General features: G+C 30.7%; 1 protein-coding gene across 1 annotated transcript in view; it reads left to right on the forward strand.

Moving 5' to 3' along the window:
- The first annotated feature begins 1,569 nt into the window (after positions 1-1,569).
- The window catches only part of LOC119606772 (Down syndrome cell adhesion molecule-like protein Dscam2), a 144,011-nt gene continuing 120,643 nt past the window's right edge, over positions 1,570-24,937 (forward strand). The window contains 1 exon segment of the mRNA XM_037960355.1: positions 1,570-2,307. Within this exon segment, the coding sequence (XP_037816283.1) occupies positions 2,256-2,307 (52 nt within the window). The 5' untranslated portion in view covers positions 1,570-2,255.

Here is a 24,937-nt window from a genome sequence, read left to right on the forward strand (position 1 = left end):
TAGTCTAGACTATAGTCTAGTCTATAGTCGAGACTATAGTCTAGTCTATAGTTAGACTATAGTCTAGTCTATAGTCTAGTCTATAGTCTAGTCTACAGTCTAGTCTATAGTCTAGTCTATAGTCTAGTCCATAGTCTAGTCTATAGTCTAGTCTATAGTCTAGTCTATAGTCTAGTCTATAGTCTAGTCTATAGTCTAGTCTATAGTATAGTCTATAGTCTAGTCTATAGTCTAGTCTATAGTCTAGTCTATAGTCTAGCTATAGTCTAGTCTATAGTCTAGTATATAGTCTAGTCTGTAGTCTAGTCTATGTCTAGTCTATAGTCTAGTCTATAGTCTAGTCTATAGTCTAGTCTAGTATAGTCTATAGTCTAGTCTATAGTCTAGTCTATAGTCTAGTCTATAGTCTAGTCTATAGTCTACTCTATAGTCTAGTCTATAGTCTACTCTATAGTCTAGTCTATAGTCTAGTCTATAGTCTAGTCTATAGTCTAGTCTATAGTCTAGTCTATAGTCTAGTCTATAGTCTACTCTATAGTCTAGTCTATAGTCTACTCTATAGTCTAGTCTATAGTCTAGTCTATAGTCTAGTCTATAGTCTAGTCTATAGTCGAGTCTATAGTCTAGTCTATAGTCTAGTCTATAGTCTAGTTTATAGTCTAGTCTATAGTCTAGTCTAGTCTAGTCTATAGTCTAGTCTATAGTCTAGTATAGTCTAGTCTATAGTCTAGTCTATAGTCTAGTCTATAGTCTAGTCTATAGTCTAGTCTATAGTCTAGTCTATAGTCTAGTCTATAGTCTAGTCTATAGTCTAGTCTATAGTCTAGTCTATAGTCGAGTCTATAGTCTAGTCTATAGTCTAGTCTATAGTCTAGTTTATAGTCTAGTCTATAGTATAGTCTATAGTCTAGTCTATAGTCTAGTCTATAGTCTAGTCTATAGTCTAGTATATAGTCTAGTCTATATAGTCTATAGTCTAGTCTATAGTCTAGTCTATAGTCTAGTCTATAGTGTAGTCTATAGTCTAGTCTATAGTCTAGTCTATAGTATAGTCTATAGTCTAGTCTATAGTCTAGTCTATAGTCTAGTCTATAGTCTAGTCTATAGTCTAGTCTATAGTCTAGTCTATAGTCTAGTCTATAGTCTAGTCTATAGTCTAGTCTATAGTCTAGTCTATAGTCTAGTCTATAGTCTAGTCTATCGTCTAGTCTATAGTCTAGTCTATAGTCTAGTCTATAGTCTAGTCTATAGTCTAGTCTATAGTCTAGTCTATAGTCTAGTCTATCGTCTAGTCTATAGTCTAGTCTATAGTCTAGTCTATAGTCTAGCCTCAATTTATGAATTAAGATTTTATCCGGAATTTTTCTTCAAATTAAAAATTTATCCAAAATTTTTTGGAAAAGCTCATATGTATGTATGAACATTTCAATTATCTTTTTATCTTCAAACATGTTTTTTTTTTCAAAATCCTCATCACATATTTTGCAAATGATTACAAGTAAATTCACTTAATTCACATAATTTTATTTATAACTCCTCTCTGTTTTGTTTTTCACTTTACAGACACAGACGTTGATGACAACGCTGGCAATGATAATGATGGTGAAGGCAACTGATGCTTAAGCAAAGATAAAAATAACAACATTTTACAAACAATAACAACAACAAGAAATTATATAAATCAGCAACAACAACCAGCTAAATTGTTTAAACAACAGTTGGCGTGAAAAACCAACAACAAAAACAACAACGAAATCCAAAACAAGACCCTGATCCTAATGAAATTGTAAATTTATAACGAAAAATCTTTAACTCTGCTGAAGGCAGCCAACAGGAAACTGAAGGGGTTTGAGTGAAAATTGTTTTAACAAGTGAAGGGAAAAACCCTTATCAAAGATCACACAGGCACACATATAAATATTTTTACACATGTGTCATAGAGCGTGAAAATCACAAAAACAACAGCAACAACAAAAAGTATTAATCATTTTTTTTTGTTTTAAAATTTTTTTAAATTTGTAAAAAAGAAATACTGTGTGTGAATTTGTGTAAAACTAGACCAATTTATATCGATATAAATTTTTTCGTTGTCATCGCCGGAGTTTTTTACATTCAGTGATTTAAACAAAAAAAAAAAAAAAAAAAAAAAACATAAAGTTTAGCTATATAAAAAATAACAAAATAATAGATTATTTCCTTCTTTTTTTATAACAAAAAAGAAAAAATGTAATGGAAAAAAGTGACGTTTTTAAAAAATGGATTTCACCAGCCTTTTTAAGGCTGTATTGTTCCTGTATATTGTCAAAGGTGAGTGCATGTTTAAATAATAAAAAGAATTTTATTTATTTTTTAACAATTTTATAAAAAAATTCTTTTGTTTGTTGTTAAATTGAAACAGTGATTAATTACAATTTTTATACATAAGGGTTAAAGTTAAACATTTAGGTTAACATAGCAAGGCTGACACCGCTTATCACACATTGTTTTCATCATCGGCGTTAAATTAGTTAGTTAGTTACGCTGAGAAAACATTACTTACTCGGCAACAGTAAAGTAACTATTGAACTAAAGTGAAAGTACCTACTTTTGGGGTAAATGAGTAATGATTTTATGTTAGACGAGGTTAAAAGTAAGTGGTTACAAATATGCTTAACCGACTTTTCCGAGCCTAAACCCGGTCCGCTAGCTCAGTGCTCCAATATAGTACTTTTGGGAATAGTTTTTGCATAAAAGTATAAATCAATGGTTTTTAAAAACTATTTTCGAACCATAAAAGTATGTTATTGATAACGTCTCGTTAGTTAGTTTAGTTAGTTGTTAGTTAGTTAGTGTAGTTAGTTAGTTAGTTAGTGTAGTAGTTAGTTCGTTAGTTAGTGAGTTAGTTAGTTCGTTAGTTAGTTAGTTAGTTAGTTAGTTAGTTAGTTAGTTAGTTAGTTTGTTAGTTAGTTAGTTAGTTAAGTTCGTAGTTAGTTCGTTAGTTCGTTCGTTCGTTAGTTAGTTAGTTTAGTTAGTTAGTTAGTTAGTTAGTTAGTTAGTTAGTTAGTTAGTTAGTTAGTTAGTTAGTTAGTTAGTTAGTTAGTTAGTTAGTTAGTTAGTTAGTTAGTTAGTTAGTTAGTTAGTTAGTTAGTTAGTTAGTTAGTTAGTTAGTTAGTTAGTTAGTTAGTTAGTTAGTTAGTTAGTTAGTAGTTAGTTAGTTAGTTAGTTAGTTAGTTAGTTAGTTAGTTAGTTAGTTAGTTAGTTAGTTAGTTAGTTAGTAGTTAGTTAGTTAGTTAGTTAGTTAGTTAGTTAGTTAGTTAGTTAGTTAGTTAGTTAGTAGTTAGTTAGTTAGTTAGTTAGTTAGTTAGTTAGTTAGTTAGTTAGTTAGTTAGTTAGTTAGTAGTTAGTTAGTTAGTTAGTTAGTTAGTTAGTTAGTTAGTTAGTTAGTTAGTTAGTTAGTTAGTTAGTTAGTTAGTTAGTTAGTAGTTAGTAGTTAGTTAGTTAGTTAGTAGTTAGTTAGTTAGTTAGTTAGTTAGTTAGTTAGTTAGTTAGTTAGTTAGTTAGTTAGTTAGTTAGTTAGTTAGTTAGTTAGTTAGTAGTTAGTTAGTTAGTTAGTTAGTTAGTTAGTTAGTTAGTTAGTTAGTTAGTTAGTTAGTAGTTAGTTAGTTAGTTAGTTAGTTAGTTAGTTAGTTAGTTAGTTAGTTAGTTAGTTAGTTAGTTAGTAGTTAGTTAGTTAGTTAGTTAGTTAGTTAGTTAGTTAGTAGTTAGTTAGTTAGTTAGTTAGTTAGTTAGTTAGTTAGTTAGTTAGTTAGTAGTTAGTAGTTAGTAGTTAGTTAGTTAGTTAGTAGTTAGTTAGTTAGTTAGTTAGTAGTTAGTTAGTTAGTTAGTTAGTTAGTTAGTTAGTTAGTTAGTTAGTTAGTAGTTAGTAGTTAGTTAGTTAGTTAGTTAGTTAGTTAGTTAGTTAGTTAGTTAGTTAGTTAGTTAGTTAGTTAGTTAGTTAGTTAGTTAGTTAGTTAGTTAGTTAGTAGTTAGTTAGTTAGTTAGTTAGTTAGTTAGTTAGTTAGTTAGTTAGTAGTTAGTTAGTTAGTAGTTAGTAGTTAGTTAGTAGTTAGTTAGTTAGTTAGTTAGTTAGTTAGTTAGTAGTTAGTTAGTTAGTTAGTTAGTTAGTTAGTTAGTTAGTTAGTTAGTTAGTTAGTTAGTTAGTTAGTTAGTTAGTTAGTTAGTTAGTTAGTTAGTTAGTTAGTTAGTTAGTTAGTTAGTTAGTTAGTTAGTTAGTTAGTAGTTAGTTAGTTAGTTAGTTAGTTAGTTAGTTAGTTAGTTAGTTAGTAGTTAGTTAGTTAGTTAGTTAGTTAGTTAGTTAGTTAGTTAGTTAGTTAGTTAGTTAGTTAGTTAGTTAGTTAGTTAGTTAGTTAGTTAGTTAGTTAGTAGTTAGTTAGTTAGTTAGTTAGTTAGTTAGTTAGTTAGTTAGTTAGTTAGTTAGTTAGTTAGTTAGTTAGTTAGTTAGTTAGTTAGTAGTTAGTTAGTTAGTTAGTTAGTTAGTTAGTTAGTTAGTTAGTTAGTTAGTTAGTTAGTTAGTTAGTTAGTTAGTTAGTTAGTTAGTTAGTTAGTTAGTTAGTTAGTTAGTTAGTTAGTTAGTTAGTTAGTTAGTAGTTAGTTAGTTAGTTAGTTAGTTAGTTAGTTAGTTAGTTAGTTAGTTAGTTAGTTAGTTAGTTAGTTAGTTAGTAGTTAGTTAGTTAGTTAGTTAGTTAGTTAGTTAGTTAGTTAGTTAGTTAGTTAGTTAGTTAGTTAGTTAGTTAGTTAGTTAGTTAGTTAGTTAGTTAGTTAGTTAGTTAGTTAGTTAGTTAGTTAGTTAGTTAGTTAGTTAGTTAGTTAGTTAGTTAGTTAGTTAGTTAGTTAGTTCGTTAGTTAGTTAGTTAGTTAGTTAGTTAGTTAGTTAGTTAGTTAGTTAGTAGTTAGTTAGTTAGTTAGTTAGTTAGTTAGTTAGTTAGTTAGTTAGTTAGTTAGTTAGTAGTTAGTTAGTTAGTAGTTAGTTAGTTAGTTAGTTAGTTAGTTAGTTAGTTAGTTAGTTAGTTAGTTAGTTAGTTAGTAGTTAGTTAGTTAGTTAGTTTAGTAGTTAGTAGTAGTTAGTGTTAGTTAGTTAGTTAGTTAGTTAGTTAGTTGAATTAACGACTGAAACTAGTTCTAAGAAAAAAGGAGTAACAGAAAAACTTCCTACAAAAACATAAAAACCTACAGGAAGTGGATAAATTAATCCCACAAATTAGTAAAAAAAATTATATATAAAACCATTTAGAACTAAGAACAGGAAAGGAATTATAAAAGAAATTTATGTTAAAAGAAATTCAAAACATACAAGGAGCCCCAACACAAACACAGCAAAATATAAAAAAGGATTATTTTATTCATAAAATATACATGTTTATTTACGTGTATGTGTTTTTGTATGAAGCGTGTCTATGAGTGTAAACAAGTAGTTTTATGTCAGTAATGGAACAATCAAGTTCAACAACACGCCCTCGACATGTGAATGACCTCAAAAATGTCACCAGCAACAACAACAACTAGTTGAAATGCAATAGCAACAAGAATAAAAATAACAAATTGCAGGGAAAATATAGAAAAAATAATGTATACAAAAGCAAAGAAACTTTACAACATCAACAGCAGCCAACTGCTATGTATTAGCACAGGCAGTAATGTTTCTTAATTTATTTTAGAGATTCTCTTTTATTCTAATTTCTATAAAATCAAGCTGATTATGTGTTTTCATAAAACACAAAGTTTTCTTTAAAAATTAAATTCTTTTCCAAAATTTTCACCAAAATTTAAAATTTTTCACAAAACATTAAATTTTCACTAAAAAATTATGTTTTCACAAAAAACTCGACTTGTTACCTAAATTAAATTTTTCATTATAAGAAAATAATTTTTCACTTAAAATTTAAATTTTTTATATTAATTCGAATTTCATCTGAGCAATAATATTTTTTCCTAAACTCTAGAAAAACAATTTTGTATCCTACATACTACCCTAAGATTTTCTTTAAGGAATTGAAACTATAGCATGAAAATCTTTTAGATCATAACACAGGGCTATTCCTACAAAAAATTTTGTTTTGTTCTTTTCTACTTTTTGCTATAGAATGAACTCAAAAAAGCAAAAAAATTAAATATTTATCTTAAAAAATGTCAAAGAGAATTTTATCAAGATGATTACTTGGTTTGTTTTTGGTCACTGCATAGTTACTAAAGGAATGTAAAGAATTAGATAGTATTCGTTGCCAAAAGGAATGTATTTAAATATTTAGAATGAAAAAGTAATTAACATACAATACAACCATAGTGCAGTCTATAGTACAGTCCATAATCTGGAATATAGTCCATTTTATAGTCTTGATTAATTTAGTTTTTAGACTAGATTTTAGTTCAGTCTATAGTCTGGGCTATTTTCCGCTCTATAGTTTAGACTATAGACCAGTCTACAGTCTAGACTGCAGAATGTTTATAATCCAGATTATAGTTCATTCTATTATATTCGAGTCTATAATCTGGATTATAGTCTAACCCATATTCCAGAATATAGTCCAGTCTATAGTTTAGATCAGCGGTTTCCACCGATTTTTACTTCGCGGACCCCTTGAAGAACTTATTTAATTTCGCGGACCCCCATACATATTTTGATATCTTATTGTTCTAAATAATTGTCCATCCGAAAATTGACCTAGTTCATTAATCCCTAGGTCTAATAAATGTAGAGATGTCATATTTCAGATAGGTTTTCAATTGCATGTTTTGAAGATAGAATGACTTCTTTGTTGATATGTTAACATGATGTTTAATTTTATGATCGTGAGATCTTTCATGTTCATTTTTCTTTAAGGTAGCGAAAAGGTTTCTTTATCAAATATTGTCAGATGTGCTTAAGGAGTCACGTTTCAAAAATTTGTTGCGATTGCAAAGAGTGAACTGAGTAAGTGAGCTAAGTTTTCGGGAAAATAATATAAGAAAGTTTGACTTCTTCTATGTTATTGCGGAATGCGTTATCCGCATAATATATGATTTGAACTCTTTGTTAAAGTACTGTGAATTTGGAACTTAAATTTTAATTTTAAAATATCAAGGAATTATTTTACTTCATGGTTTTTGGCTAAATATTTACGCGAAACGCTATGGATTTTCTGATGTTAATTTAATAATATGTATTGGTCGACAAAATCAAATTAAAATCTGTGTATCACGTCGGATTGGAATATTTATAAAGAGATGCATAAAGAGTCACCTCTGTTTTGGAAATATATAATTTTAGTCCTTTCAAACGAGAACACTTTTGCTTACAATTTGATAAACTTAAATCTGTAATAAGCTTGTCTTTGAATTGAACTTCATACTCCGGAATACCAGTATCCCTAATTTAATTGTAAGGCAGAGTATTATTTGTCTGAAATAAAAACCATTATTTCAGTACATATACAGGAAATAAAAATTACAAATCACGCAATACTTTACTTTATAAAAGTTATACAATAAATTTGTAGGGCCTAGCTTCTTCCTGATAAACAACCGAAAAAATAAAATTCAAAAAAAATTTGGGATTATTGCACAAAAATAGGAGATATTTGTACATACATATAAAAGCAGAATATTGTTTATTCATGGTTTTTTTCGTTCGTCTTCGCGGACCCCCTAGGATTTTACAACGGACCACTAGGGGTCCGCGGACCCCCATTTGGGAACCGTTGGTTTAGATTATACTTAAATCTATAGTCTAGACTATAGTCCAATCTGTAGTCTAGATAATAGTCCATTTACTAGTCTTGACTCCAGTCCAATTTATAGTCTGGACTATAGTCAAGGATATTGTCAAGAATATAGTCAAGACTATACAGACCAATCTGTAGTCAAGATTATAGTCCAATCTATAGTCTAAACTATAGTCCAATATATAATGTAGACTATAGTCCAATCTATAGTTTAGACTGTAGTTTAATATATAGTCTAGCGTGTAGTTCAGTCTATAATCTAGATTAGACTATAATCCAATCTGTTGTCTAGACTATAGTCAAATCCATAGTCAAGATTATAGTCCAATCTATAGTCACGACTATAGTCCAATCTATAGTCTAGACTCTAGTCCAATCTATAATCTAGACTATAGTCCAATCTATAGTCTAGACTATAGTCCAATCTATAGTCTAGACTAAAGTCCAATCTATAGTCTAGACTGTAGTCCAATCTATAGTCTAGACTGTAGTCCAATCTATAGTCTAGACTGTAATCCAATCTATTGTCTAGATTGTAATCCAATCTATTGTCTAGACTATAGTTCAATCTATAGTCTAGAATGTAGTTCAATATACAGTCTAGACTTTAGTTCAAAATATAGTCTAGTGTATAGTCCAGTCAATAAAGTATTGATTATAGTCCAGAACTATAAAAGTCCAGTCTATACTCTAGTCCATAGTCTATACTCCGATTTACAGTCTAGACTATAGTCCTATCTAATCAATACTATAGTCTAGATTACAGTCCAGACTATAGTGGACTATAGTCTAAGCTATAGCCTAGTCCTGATCATATTCCAAAGTATTGATTATACTATAGCCCATTTAGGTTTTAAGAAGCTCCCATAAATAGACTCTGTTAACTAAAAATATATATCCTTAACTCTTATCAGCCAGAACAACATCATCATCATTGTCATGGTAGTTACTTACACAGTCGATGATATGAACGATGACAATAATGTTGATGTCTGCATGCAAGAACTACAACACACAAGATACAGTATCTTTTACAAAACAAAAGTCTAACAAAAAGAATAAGCTGCTTAAGGACAAACTGTATTTCTATAGAAGAATATAATTCATATACACTACATCACAAATACTTATTTACCTATAGACCTATACGAGGGCAGTAATAAAATATATATTTTTTCTAAGCAGAACTTTTTTTTGAAAAGTAAAGAATATTTTAAAATAATTATATGAATACTACTCCATTTAAGTTGTATTCGGTGCATCCAAGAATTTTCCTGAGAATAAAGGAATTTTTGAAAGCCCTCGTAGCGAGAAATGCATAATAACAAAGACAGAAATTCTTAGAGAAGAATTGATAATGATGTATAAAATTACAGACTTTTGTTTATGGTTTTAAATGTGTTGATGTTCCTTTTATTATTTCTGCAGTCTTTTCTTCAGTTCTTTACAACTTCATATTGTTGTTTCTTGCTTTCTGGTGAAAATCTACTTTTGCAATAGAAAACATACATATAATACATATAATATACATTGTATATATACAAATGTATATGTATCCGTGAGTAACTAAATATAACCCAGCAGTTCGGTCGGACAGTCCCGAACTCCCTAATTAACCTACCACATAGGTTTACATCTATCCACCAACTGTCCAGGTGGCTAGCTATTTTAACATATGCTTGTCCTACGAGGAAGTCAATCGTCACCCCATAGGTTACGAAGAGGTTGACAAGTGCTTTTTAAGTGTCCCCTCTCTCGCTTACAAAAGGGACACTAAAGTGACGATTATCTTTACCCTCGTTTACAAAGAGTACATCCGTGACGAAAGACGTATTAGTGCCAACCAGGTGGTTATAAGTTAGTGGAAATCACTGTCTTTTTCGGATGCATTAACTATTTGTCGAACTGCTGGGAAGTTAAAAAAGTGGTTATGTATCTGTTTTACTAGTAGATGTTAATAGTAAAAAATTCATAAGAACAAGATTTTACCGCAATGTATAAGTATTACATTTTATGTACACACCAATACAACAAAAACAAATACAATACAAATACAAAAATATGTACTACATGGAAATAAATAAACTTTAAACAAAAATATAATAAAGCTTAAATACATTGACATACATTGTACAATACACTACCTCTATAACAACAGCAACAACACATTACATTGTCAATGAATAATCACCACCATCATCATCATTAACAGCAGAAATAGTAAAAGCTCTAGTGAAAATAGCACCAACGGAAAAAAAACACAATAATAGTAATAACACTTAGTAGCAAGAAAACAACAACCAAAAGAAAAAATCATGCATTCTTTCATTCATTTATTTAAATTGTATGTAGTTTTTGCTTGTTGCTCATTCATTCCTTTACTCATACATTTTTTCAAAATAAAGAAAAATGTTACAAATGAACACAAGTTATAAAGGACGCAAGAAAAAAGGCTAACAGAGAGCCAACATAAAATACTGCAACGAAAAATATTCTTGTGGTAGAGATCAGTGGATATGAATGCAACAATGAAATGAAAAATACATACATATATTTTTTATGTATATACTTTTGATTCAAGTTCAGTCTTCAAACCGGTTTATAATTGATTCTCTAGTCTAGTCTATAGTTTAGTCTATAGTCTAGCCTACAGTTAAGTCTATAGTCTAGTCTATAGTCTAGTCTATAGTCTAGTCTATAGTCTAGTCTATAGTCTAGTCTATAGTCTAGTCTATAGTCTAGTCTATAGTCTAGTCTATAGTCTAGTCTATAGTCTAGTCTAGTCTAGTCTATAGTCTAGTCTATAGTCTAGTCTATAGTCTAGTCTATAGTCTAGTCTATAGTCTAGTCTATAGTCTAGTCTAGTCTATAGTCTAGTCTATAGTCTAGTCTAGTCTAGTCTATAGTCTAGTCTATAGTCTAGTCTATAGTCTAGTCTATAGTCTAGTCTATAGTCTAGTCTATAGTCTAGTCTATAGTCTAGTCTATAGTCTAGTCTATAGTCTAGTCTATAGTCTAGTCTATAGTCTAGTCTATAGTCTAGTCTATAGTCTAGTCTATAGTCTAGTCTATAGTCTAGTCTATAGTCTAGTCTATAGTCTAGTCTATAGTCTAGTCTATAGTCTAGTCTATAGTCTAGTCTATAGTCTAGTCTATAGTCTAGTCTATAGTCTAGTCTATAGTCTAGTCTATAGTCTAGTCTATAGTCTAGTCTATAGTCTAGTCTATAGTCTAGTCTATAGTCTAGTCTATAGTCTAGTCTATAGTCTAGTCTATAGTCTAGTCTATAGTCTAGTCTATAGTCTAGTCTATAGTCTAGTCTATAGTCTAGTCTATAGTCTAGTCTATAGTCTAGTCTATAGTCTAGTCTAGTCTAGTCTATAGTCTAGTCTATAGTCTAGTCTATAGTCTAGTCTATAGTCTAGTCTATAGTCTAGTCTATAGTCTAGTCTATAGTCTAGTCTATAGTCTAGTCTATAGTCTAGTCTATAGTCTAGTCTATAGTCTAGTCTATAGTCTAGTCTATAGTCTAGTCTATAGTCTAGTCTATAGTCTAGTCTATAGTCTAGTCTATAGTCTAGTCTATAGTCTAGTCTATAGTCTAGTCTATAGTCTAGTCTATAGTCTAGTCTATAGTCTAGTCTATAGTCTAGTCTATAGTCTAGTCTATAGTCTAGTCTATAGTCTAGTCTATAGTCTAGTCTATAGTCTAGTCTATAGTCTAGTCTATAGTCTAGTCTATAGTCTAGTCTATAGTCTAGTCTATAGTCTAGTCTATAGTCTAGTCTATAGTCTAGTCTATAGTCTAGTCTATAGTATAGTCTATAGTATAGTCTATAGTCTAGTCTAGTCTATAGTCTAGTCTATAGTCTAGTCTATAGTCTAGTCTATAGTCTAGTCTATAGTCTAGTCTATAGTCTAGTCTATAGTCTAGTCTAGTCTATAGTCTAGTCTATAGTCTAGTCTATAGTCTAGTCTATAGTCTAGTCTATAGTCTCTATAGTCTAGTCTATAGTCTAGTCTATAGTCTAGTCTATAGTCTAGTCTATAGTCTAGTCTATAGTCTAGTCTATAGTATAGTCTATAGTCTAGTCTAGTCTATAGTCTAGTCTATAGTCTAGTCTATAGTCTAGTCTATAGTCTAGTCTATAGTCTAGTCTATAGTCTAGTCTAGTCTATAGTCTAGTCTATAGTCTAGTCTATAGTCTAGTCTATAGTCTAGTCTATAGTCTAGTCTATAGTCTAGTCTATTGCCTAGTCCATAGTCTAGTCTATAGTCTAGTCTATAGTCTAGTCTATAGTCTAGTCTATAGTCTAGTCTATAGTCTAGTCTATAGTCTAGTCTATAGTCTAGTCTGTAGTCTAGTCTATTATGATTGCACTTTAATTTGGTATATCATTTGTGGCATAATGTGTTCGTCTAAAAAATGGTCAATTTGATGGATCGGTAGAATTATTGTTCTATGTTTAAAAACAAATAACTTTGACAGTTTTCATGCTAGGGCATTAGTGTACGCATCATTTTAAAGCATTACATTTGCACTTTATTTTGGTGTATAATTTGTGGCATAATGAATTTTTACAAAAATTGGATAGATCGGTATATTTATTGGTACAGGTTCAAAAATTCGGTAATTTAAGGCTCCGATATGGTTGCAAATAACTTTTATAGTTTTCATGTTATAACAGTCGTTTATATATCTTTTTATTGCATTATAGTTGCCATTTGCTTTGGTATATAATTTATTCCATAATATATTTTTGGAAAATGGCCAATTGGATAGATCGGTAGAATTACTTTCACAGCTTTAAAAACGCGGTAGTTTAAGGTTCCGATATGGCTGCAAATAACATTGACAGTTTTCACGCTATGACAGTCATTTATGCATCATTTTAAAGCATTATGATTGCACTTTAATATGGTATATCATTTGTAGCATAATGTGTATTTTTACAAATTGGTCAATTTGATAGATCGGTAGAATTATTGTTCTATGTTTAATAAAAGCAGTAATCTGAGGTTCCGATATGGTTGCAAATAACTTTGACAGTTTTCATGCTAGGGCAATAGTTTATACATCATTTTAAAGCATTACAGTTGCACTTTATTTTGGTGTATAATTTGTGGCATAATGAATTTTTACAAAAGTTGGATAGATCGGTATATTTATTGGTACAGGTTTAAAAATGCGGTAATTCAAGGCTCCGATATGGTTGCAAATAACTTTTATAGTTTTCATGTTATAACAGTCGTTTATATATCTTTTTATTGCATTATAGTTGCCATTTGTTTTGGTATATAATTTATTGCATAATATATTTTTAGAAAATTGCCAATTGGATAGATCGGTAGAATTATTTTCACAGCTTTAAAAAGGCGGTAATTTAAGGCTCCGATATGGTTGCAAATAACATTGACAGTTTTCATGCTATGACAGTCATTTATGCATCATTTTAAAGCATTATGATTGCATTTTAATATGGTATATAATTTGTAGCATAATGTGTGTTTTTACAAATTTGTCAATTTGATAGAAAGGTAGAATTATTGTTCTATGTTTAATAAAAGCAGTAATCTGAGGTTCCGATATGGTTGCAATTAACTTTGGCAGTTTTCGTGCTAGGACAGTCGTTTATGCACCATTTTAAAGCATTAAAATTGCCATTTGTTTTTGTATATAATTTATTGCATAATGTATTTTAAGAAAATGGCCAATTGGATAGATCGATAAAAGGTTTAAAAAGGCGGTAATTTGAGGTTCCGATATGGTTGTGAATAACTTTGACAGTTTTCATGCTATGACAGTCATTTATGCATCAGTTTAGAGCATTATGATTGCACTTTAATTTGGTATATCATTTGTGGCATAATGTGTTCGTCTAAAAAATGGTCAATTTGATGGATCGGTAGAATTATTGTTCTATGTTTAAAAACGCGGTAATTTGAGGTTCCGATATGGTTGCAAATAACTTTGACAGTTTTCATGCTAGGGCAATAGTTTACGCATCATTTTAAAGTATTACAGTTGCATTTTATTTTGGTGTATAATTTGTGGCATAATGAATTTTTACAAAAGTTGGATAGATCGGTATATTTATTGGTACAGGTTTAAAAATGCGGTAATTCAAGGCTCCGATATGGTGCAAATAACTTTTATAGTTTTCATGTTATAACAGTCGTTTATATATCTTTTTTATTGCATTATAGTTGCCATAATAGTCTAGTCATAGTCTAGTCTATAGTCCTAGTCTATAGTCTAGTCTATAGTCTAGTCTATAGTCTAGTCTATAGTCTAGTCTAGTCTAGTCTAGTCTAGTCTATAGTCTAGTCTATAGTCTATTAGTCTAGTCTATAGTCTAGTCTATAGTCTAGTCTATAGTCTAGTCTTATAGTCTAGTCTATAGTCTAGTCTATAGTCTAGTCTATAGTCTAGTCTATAGTCTAGTCTATAGTCTAGTCTATAGTCTAGTCTATAGTCTAGTCTATAGTCTAGTCTATAGTCTAGTCTATAGTCTAGTCTATAGTCTAGTCTATAGTCTAGTCTATAGTCTAGTCTATAGTCTAGTCTATAGTCTAGTCTATAGTCTAGTCTATAGTCTAGTCTATAGTCTAGTCTATAGTCTAGTCTATAGTCTAGTCTATAGTCTAGTCTATAGTCTAGTCTATAGTCTAGTCTATAGTCTAGTCTATAGTCTAGTCTATAGTCTAGTCTATAGTCTAGTCTATAGTCTAGTCTATAGTCTAGTCTATAGTCTAGTCTATAGTCTAGTCTATAGTCTAGTCTATAGTTAGTCTATAGTCTAGTCTATAGTCTAGTCTATAGTCTAGTCTATAGTCTAGTCTATAGTCTAGTCTACAGTCTAGTCTATAGTCTAGTCTATAGTCTAGTCTATAGTCTAGTCTATAGTCTAGTCTATAGTCTAGTCTAGTCTAGTCTATAGGTCTAGTCTATAGTCTAGTCTATAGTCTAGTCTATAGTCTAGTCTATAGTCTAGTCTATAGTCTAGTCTATAGTCTAGTCTATAGTCTAGTCTAAGTCTAGTCTATAGTCTAGTCGATAGTCTAGTCTATAGTCTAGTCTATAGTCTAGGCTATAGTCTAGTCTATAGTCTAGTCTATAGTCTAGTCTAGTAGTCTAGTCTAGTTAGTCTTAGTCTATAGTCTAGTCTATAGTCTATTCTATAGTCTAGTCTATAGTCTAGTCTATAGTCTAGTCTATAGTCTAGTCTATAGTCTAGTCTATAGTCCCAGCCTCTATCTAGTCTATAGTTTTTGTCTATAGTCTAGTTTATAGTCTAGTCTATAGTCTAGTCTATAGTCTAGTCCTAGAGTGTAGTATAGTCCTAGTCTATAGTCTAGGTACAGTGTGTAGTTACTAGCTAGTCCTATAGTTAGTCCATATTTTAGTCTGTAGTATAGCCTAGTGCATATTCCAGTCTTTAGTTTAGTCTATAGGGGTAGTTTATATTATTGTTTATATTCTAGTCTATAGTCCTTTAGTTATATCTTAGTTTATTTCATTCAAAAGATCTGAATTTTCTACACTACATTTTCAAAAATTTCGAATTTTCTATAAACAATTTTTTAAAATATAAGGAATATGTAATTGTGTTTCCCTTATTGTCTGTCAAATTAACACATATAAATTAAAATTTAAATTTGGAGCCGGGGAGCATACAAAAGGAAATAAAATATATAAAAACCAAACCCATGAAGTATTTTATAATTTTTATAACTTTTTAATGTTTCAACCTTTTTTATTTAAGTCATTACATTTGAACGCTGGCAAAATAACTTAAACTCCTAAAACATTTAATTACAAAAAGTGCACAGAATTTTATTACTGGAATCAGCTCATTAATTCAAAGACAACTTTTTAGTGAAATAAACTCGACACTTTTTTATGACAGCTTAATAAAAACTGTGATAAAGGCTGCCTACAGAAATTAAACCCAATCAAATGACATAAATTATAATAAAATTTAAGACATTTTTCAACTTAGAACAGGGTCTAAATGTTTAAGTTTTTTCCCTAGCAACAATTATATAAAACATTGAAAAAGACAAACAAACCTAAAGGAAGAAACTTATTAAGTATAAGAAAAACATTAAAAAATTTTAATTAAAACCAGACAAAAAATGTGTGTATATAAGAAGTAGAACAATATTATTTTCCATTTTATTATTTTATAATTTCTTTCAGTTATATTCTTTTTTGAGCTAAAAGACCCTAAAAGTATGCAGTTATAATTTTTTAAATTAAACGCCATGTTGTAGGCAACACACTTAAGAATAATAAGTAAGAAAAACAGAAAATAAAAAATTCAATTGTAGTTTTAACCAACACTAAATTACAAGAAAATAAAACATACATTTTTTTCTCTACTACTTTTCGCGCTCTCTTTCTTTTATTATTCGGTTGAGTGTGTGTGTGTGTGTTCAAATACTTTAAGAAAGCTGAAGAAAATCTTTTGAATTACATATTAAATTTCTTCACATTTTCCATTAAAGAACCAAACGCATAAAACCATTCCAGTAATAAGGTTGTGTTTAAGAGAGTGTAAGTATTTACATACTTACTCTCACATATAGACCAAAGTCATTATATTGGGTTACGACGCGTCGCATAATTTTGTGTCGTTAAATGTTGCCAGAACTCATCACAGCTAAAACTTCAACGACAATAACAAACCAAAACCTAAAAGAAGTCAACAACAGAGTGGAGAGTAGAAGGGCCCGATAGGAAGTAAATATATTAGGAGGGAGAGGAATATGAAGGATAGATGCTGAAAAATGCAAATCACAGCCGTTAAGCAAGAAAGCGTAATTTTAAATGTTGCTTAAAAGGCCGTCAAACACACGCATACTTAAACAACAACCAACAACATGATGAAGTTTTCACTTTATGTTTGTTTGTTAACGGACATTTTTGCTTGACATGTGTATGTGAGAGTAGTGTGGTCCTATTTAGCAGTAGTACACATTTTTATGGAAATTTGTTCTGGTCTCATCGTCTTCTCAACGTCAACCACATATCCAGCGAAACTGCTCATGGGTAATACATAGCAGGAATGATGATTAGCGTTTATGCTACCTATTTATTTGGAACCAAAACTCTTTGCCTCATATTGAATTTTCTCCCAACATATAGACTATAGACTAGACTATAGACTAGACTAATAGACTAGACTATAGACTAGACTATAGACTAGGACTATAGACTAGACTATAGACTAGACTATAGACTAGACTATAGACTAGACTATAGACTAGACTATAGACTAGACTATAGACTAGACTATAGACTAGACTATAGACTAGACTATAGACTAGACTATAGACTAGACTATAGACTAGACTATAGACTAGACTATAGACTGACTATAGACTAGACTATAGACTAAACTATAGACTAGACTATAGACTAGACTATAGACTAGACTATAGACTAGACTATAGCCTAGACTATAGACTAGACTATAACTAGACTATAGACTAGACTATAGACTAGACTATAGACTAGACTATAGACTAGACTATAGACTAGACTATAGACTAGACTATAGACTAGACTATAGACTAGACTATAGACTAGACTATAGACTAGACTATAGACTAGACTATAGACTAGACTATAGACTAGACTATAGACTAGACTATAGACTAGACTATAGACTAGACTATAGACTAGACTATAGACTAGACTATAGACTAGACTATAGACTAGACTATAGACTAGACTATAGACTAGACTATAGACTAGACTATAGACTAGACTATAGACTAGACTATAGACTAGACTATAGACTAGACTATAGACTAGACTATAGACTAGACTATAGACTAGACTAGATAGACTATAGACTAGACTATAGACTAGACTATAGACTAGACTATAGACTAGACTATAGACTAGACTATAGACTAGACTATAGACTAGACTATAGACTAGACTATAGACTAGACTATAGACTAGACTATAGACTAGACTATAGACTAGACTATAGACTAGACTATAGACTAGACTATAGACTAGACTATAGACTAGACTACAGACTAGACTATAGACTAGACTATAGACTAGACTATAGACTAGACTATAGACTAGACTAGACTATAGACTAGACTATAGACTAGACTATAGACTAGACTATAGACTAGACTATAGACTAGACTATAGACTAGACTATAGACTAGACTATAGACTAGACTATAGACTAGACTATAGACTAGACTATAGACTAGACTATAGACTAGACTATAGACTAGACTATAGACTAGACTATAGACTAGACTATAGACTAGACTATAACTAGACTATAGACTAGACTATAGACTAGACTATAGACTAGACTATAGACTAGACTATCGACTAGACTATAGACTAGACTATAGACGACTATAGACTAGACTATAGACTAGACTATAGACTAGACTATAGACTAGACTATAGACTAGACTATAGACTAGACTATAGACTAGACTATAGACTAGACTATAGACTAGACTATAGACTAGACTATAGACTAGACTATAGACTAGACTATAGACTAGACTATAGACTAGACTATAGACTAGACTATAGACTAGACTATAGACTAGACTATAGACTAGACTATAGACTAGACTATAGACTAGACTATAGACTAGACTATAGACTAGACTATAGACTAGACTATAGACTAGACTATAGACTAGACTATAGACTAGACTATAGACTAGACTATAGACTAGACTATAGACTAGACTATAGACTAGACTATAGACTAGACTATAGACTAGACTATAGACTAGACTATAGACTAGACTATAGACTAGACTATAGACTAGACTATAGACTAGACTATAGACTAGACTATAGACTAGACTATAGACTAGACTATAGACTAGACTATAGACTAGACTATAGACTAGACTATAGACTAGACTATAGACTAGACTATAGACTAGACTATAGACTAGACTATAGACTAGACTATAGACTAGACTGTAGACTAGACTATAGACTAGACTATAGACTAGACTATAGACTAGACTATAGACTAGACTATAGACTAGACTATAGACTAGACTATAGACTAGACTATAGACTAGACTATAGACTAGACTATAGACTACTATAGACTAGACTATAGACTACACTATAGACTAGACTATAGACTAGACTATAGACTAGACTATAGACTAGACTATAGACTAGACTATAGACTACACTATAGACTAGACTATAGACTACACTATAGACTAGAATAGACTAGACTATAGACTACACTATAGACTAGACTATAGACTAGACAATAGACTAGACTATAGACTAGACTATAGTCTAGACAATAGACTAGACTATAGACTAGACTATAGACTAGACTATAGACTAGACTATAGATTTGACTATAGACTAGACTATAGACTAGACTATAGACTAGACTATAGACTAGACTATAGACTAGACTATAGACTAGACTATAGACTAGACTATAGACTAGACTATAGACTAGACTATAGACTAGACTATAGACTAGACTATAGACTAGACTATAGACTAGACTATAGACTAGACTATAGACTAGACTATAGACTAGACTATAGACTAGACTATAGACTAGACTATAGTACTAGCTATATACTAGACTATAGTACTATTATACTAGACTATAGACTAGACTATAGCTAGTATATATAGTCTAGTCTATAGTCTAGTCTATAGTACTAGTACTATAGATCTAGTCTATAGTCTAGTCTATAGTCTAGTCTATAGTCTAGTCTATAGTCTAGTCTATAGTCTAGTCTATAGTCTAGTCTATAGTCTAGTCTATAGTCTAGTCTATAGTCTAGTATATAGTCTAGTCTATAGTCTAGTCTATAGTCTAGTCTATAGTCTAGTCTATAGTCTAGTCTATAGTCTAGTCTATAGTCTAGTCTATAGTCTAGTCTATAGTCTAGTCTATAGTCTAGTCTATAGTCTAGTCTATAGTCTAGTCTATAGTCTAGTCTATAGTGCTATGTCTAGTCTATAGTCTAGTCTATAGTCTAGTTCTATAGTCTATAGTCTAGTCTATCGTTAGTCTATAGTCTAGTACTTAGTCTAATCTATAGACTAGACTATAGACTAGACTATAGGACTAGGACTCTAGGATAGACTATAGACTAGACTACTAGACTAGACTATAGACTAGACTATGACTAGACTATAGACTAGACTATCGACTAGACTATTAGACTAGACTATAGGGGAACCTAGGACTATAGACTAGGACTATAGACTAGACTATAGACTAGGACTATTAGACCTAGACTATAGACTAGCCTATAGACTAGATATAGGGACTAGACTATAGGATGACTATGAGACTAGACTATAGACTAGATCTAAGACTAGACATAGACTAGACTATAGACTAGACTAATAGACTAGACTATAGACTAGACATATTAGACTAGGACTATAGACTAGGACTATAGACCAGGACTTATTAGACTAGTCTATAGTCTGGTCTATATTCTATTCTATAGTTCAGTTGAAAGTAAACTTTCATTTTATTTGGGTACATTGACCTATTTTTAGTTTCTTCGAATTGTAGGCTCTCTAATATAGAGGAAGGGGTTTCAGTTATGCTTTGTTGTATGAGTGAATAAATGAGTGTGTGTTTACCACTTAAATTTGTAACAAAGACTGTGTTTATGTGGGTCTTCCCTCTAAAATGAAAACAGTAGAGGTTAAAACTTGACAAATATTGAAAACTTTTTTTTAAAATAATTTTTAAAGCTATAAAATGCTGTGAACATTTATTAATTTTATATTAAAAACAGATTTCCAATATCTTCTTGGCATTTTCTGTGCCAAACTGTATATTGTTTTGTTGTTGTCATATTTGTCAGAAACTGCTTGTGTGGTGTGTATGTTTTAGTTTGTATTTGATGTGATTTCGTTTTTATTTTTTTTTTTCTATTTTACGTTTGTTTCGTTTGTAGTATTTTCCATACAAATACTTTTAACCATTAGCTTTTATTATTGTTTCGAGTAGATGTCCCAGCAAAAACTCGGTAATGGGTTTGTACTTCCATAACCACTTACTTTTCAATGACTATTACTTACCGTCTGCATTACATAGAAGTACTCTAGTAATGACTTTCTTATAATCTGATATAGAAGTACTTTATTTTCGGCTTTGTCATTTTGTTTGCACATTTTATTTAATTGCGTTTTAAGAATTGTGTTTTAAAAAAAATAAAAAAAAAAAATTAGTTTTGTTTGTGAAAACCATTATTTGACGCGCAATAAAATAGCTAAGCAGTGGGTGCAGTGTGTAGAACATTTGACTAACAAACCGAAGCCCCTGGTTCGTATTCTAGCTGGCTCTTTTTATTATTAAAAAACAAAACAACTTACTCAACAACTGTTTTGTAAGGGAAATTGCAAGTACTTCTTTAAGTCCCTATTTGTAAGCATGCGTAGAAGTACTTGCCTCCAATGACATCACCGTGTTAAAATAATGACTTAAAATGCTAATGAAGAAGTAGTGAAAAGAGGTTTTATTAGCTATTTAACTCATTACTTTTCAATGTAAGTTTTTCCTGGGGTATTGTATGTTGTATGAAAATCCTTCGTTTTTTTTTTTTTTTTTGCATTTTTATATTTTTCTGTTGTTGATTCACAGTGTATTTATTTTATTCAAGCAAACATCCTGTGTCTGCCTTAGATTTCCTTTATATTGCGTTGTTGTATGTACATTTATATCCTTTTTTCCAGCTGTTTTTTATTTTAGCAAAAGTATTGTTGCCTTTTTTCATATTAAAAGAATACATGCTTTTGAAAATGTTGAAAAAAACAAGACACACAACAAGAGAGATTTAAATGTTTACTAAAACTCTATCTAATGTATATTTATCTAACCCCTTTAACCTTAAGTCATGAAAAGATTTGAAAAAAAAAAAAATCAACAACAAGAATGAATGAATGCGAAAATAACAAGAAAAGACGCAGGCACAAAATGTTATTAACAAACCGAGAAGTATATTGTGGTGAATCATTCACACAAAATGTGACCAACAATTTAAATTGTTAAATTTAAAAATTTTTATGAACTTTAGTTTTTTAATCAAGAATTTTAAAAATTAAAAATTTTATTAATAAATTATATTCTTTATTGTTGGTAATACAGTATATGATAATGCAGTGTTAGACAATGCACTTGTTTGCTAGTTACTACCATATCATTTACTCTTCTTACTCAAGTTATCTAAAACTTTAAACTCATATCAAATCCTATGATTTCAAACATCCCACAAACAATTGTTGGTCTCATTTTCTCTATTGCTGAACACAGTTATCTTTCAAAAACAGTCTATTTTAAACTCATAATCATATTCTTTACATATTACTTATCTTGTTTTCAAAGAAAATAAAAATCTTGTCCCATCCATCCCCCAATTTAAATAAAACTGAAAAAAAAAAAAAAAATCTGTTTATAATGTCATCCGTCCGCTTTATTATATTTTTACCAGATCTAACAGCAGTTGTAACAATATAATATTTTTTTGGAACAAAAAATATGTCTGTATGTATATGACATGTAGTTTTCGTCATCATTTTATTTTATTAGTTGACAAAATTGTCAATCAGGGTCAATATAAGTGTAGAACTTTTTTACTGTTTTGTATTTCCTTTAGGAACTTTAAAGCACAAAAAAAATCGTAACAAAAAACTTTATCTTTTTTGTTGTTTTTATTATAACATCTCTTTATCACTTTGTCATTATTGTTGTCGTTATTATTATGACGATTATTGTTAAAACCCCAGATGTATAGTTTTATATATGTACGTACTTTTGTAACTATGTGTGTATGTTTGACTATATCCTAAACTTGTATTTATTGTTGGCCATTTTTAGGCCGTTTCTTTATTCCCTCTCTTTTTTAAGGGAATACTTTACAGTGTAAAGAAAACTTGTATTAAATATTTTTGCTTTACATAGTTTTTAATAAAGTATTTTCATAGAATTTGTTTTAAAAGGTTATGAAAAGATTAGTTATTGTTATTCTTTCTTAGTGGCGAAGGGCACAAAGAAAATGATTATGAAACCTCAACTTAAAAATTCTATAAAAAAAATAAAGAATTAGCATATTATTAGAACTGAACCAGATATTAACGGACATTGCAGTGGAACTAGATCTAAAGCAAAACTTAACTGATCTGCAACTGAATTAAACTGAACTACAACTTGAACGGAACTATGAAGGAGAACCAAATATAATCTAATACCGAACAAGCAGCAAAACTGAGCAAGGACTGAATCATAACTAAAAACTAAAGGGGGACCGAATCTGATCTAGAACTGAAGTAGACTTGAAGTAGAACTGAACTAGAACTTAACTAGAACTCAATTAGAACAGAACTAGAACAGAACTAGAACAGAACTAGAACAGAACTAGAACAGAACTAGAACAGAACTAGAACAGAACTAGAACAGAACAGAACAGAACAGAACAGAACAAGACTAGAACAGAACTAGAACTAGAACGAACTAGAACAGAACTAGAACAGAACTAGAACAGAACTAGAACAGAACTAGAAACAGAACTAGAACAGAACTAGAACAGAACTAGAACAGAACTAGAACAGAACTAAACAGAACTAGAACAGAACTAGAACAGAACTAGAACAGAACTAGAACAGAACTAGAACAGACTAGAACATAACTAGAACAGAACTAGAACGAACTAGAACAGAACTAGAACAGAACTAGAACAGAACTAGAACAGAACTAGAACAGAACTAGAACAGAACTAGAACAGAACTTGAACAGAACTAGAACAGAACTAGAACAGAACAGAACTAGAACAGAACTAGAACAGAACTAGAACAGAACTAGAACAGAACTAGAACAGAACTAGAACAGAACTAGAACAGAACTAGAACAGAACTAGAACAGAACTAGAACAGAACTAGAACAGAACTAGAACAGAACTAGAACAGAACTAGAACAGAACTAGAACAGAACTAGAACAGAACTAGAACAGAACTAGAACAGAACTAGAACAGAACTAGAACAGAACTAGAACAGAACTAGAACAGAACTAGAACAGAACAGAACTAGAACAGAACTAGAACAGAACTAGAACAGAACTAGAACAGAACTAGAACAGAACTAGAACAGAACTAGAACAGAACTAGAACAGAACTAGAAAGAACTAGAACAGAACTAGAACAGAACTAGAACAGAACTAGAACAGAACTAGAACAGAACTAGAACAGAACTAGAACAGAACTAGAACAGAACTAGAACAGAACTAGAACTAAACAGAACTAGAACAGAACTAGAACAGAACTAGACAGAACAGAACGAACAGAACATAACAGACAGAACAGAACTAGAACAGAACAGAACGAACAGAACAGAACAGAACTAGAACAGAACTAGAACAGAACTAGAACAGAACTAGAACAGAACTAGAACAACTAGAACAGAACTAGAACAGAACTAAACAGAACTAGAACAAACTAGAACAGAACTAAACAGAACTAGAACAGAACTAGAACAGAACTAGAACAGAACTAGAACAGAACTAGAACAGAACTAGAACAGAACTAGAACAGAACTAGAACAAACTAGAACAGAACTAGAACAGAACAGAACAGAACTAGAACATAACAGAACTAGAACAGAACTAGAACAGAACTAGAACTTGAACAGAACTAGAACAGAACTAGAACAGAACTAGAACAGAACTAGAACAGAACTAGAACAGAACTAGAACAGAACTAGAACAGAACTAGAACAGAACTAGAACAGAACTAGAACAGAACTAGAACAGAACTAGAACAGAACTAGAACAGAACTAGAACAGAACTAGAACAGAACTAGAACAGAACTAGACAGAACTAGAACAGAACTAGAACAGAACTAGAACAGAACTAGAACAGAACTAGAACAGAACTAGAACAGAACTAGAACGAACTAGAACAGAACTAGAACACTAAACAACTAGAACAAACTAGAACCTGAACAGAACTAGAACAGAACTAGAACAGAACTAGAACAGAACCTAGAACAGAACTAGTATAGAACTAGAATAGAACTAGAATAGAACTAGAATAGAACTAGAATAGAACTAGAACAGAACAGAACTAGAACAGAACTAGAACAGAACTAGAACAGAACTAGAACAGAACTAGAACAGAACTAGAACAGAACTAGAA

Source organism: Lucilia sericata, unplaced genomic scaffold, assembly GCF_015586225.1.
Source record: "Lucilia sericata isolate MDLA Ls3-8-SP2 unplaced genomic scaffold, ASM1558622v1 Contig000621F_arrow, whole genome shotgun sequence".
NCBI lineage: Eukaryota > Metazoa > Arthropoda > Insecta > Diptera > Calliphoridae > Lucilia > Lucilia sericata.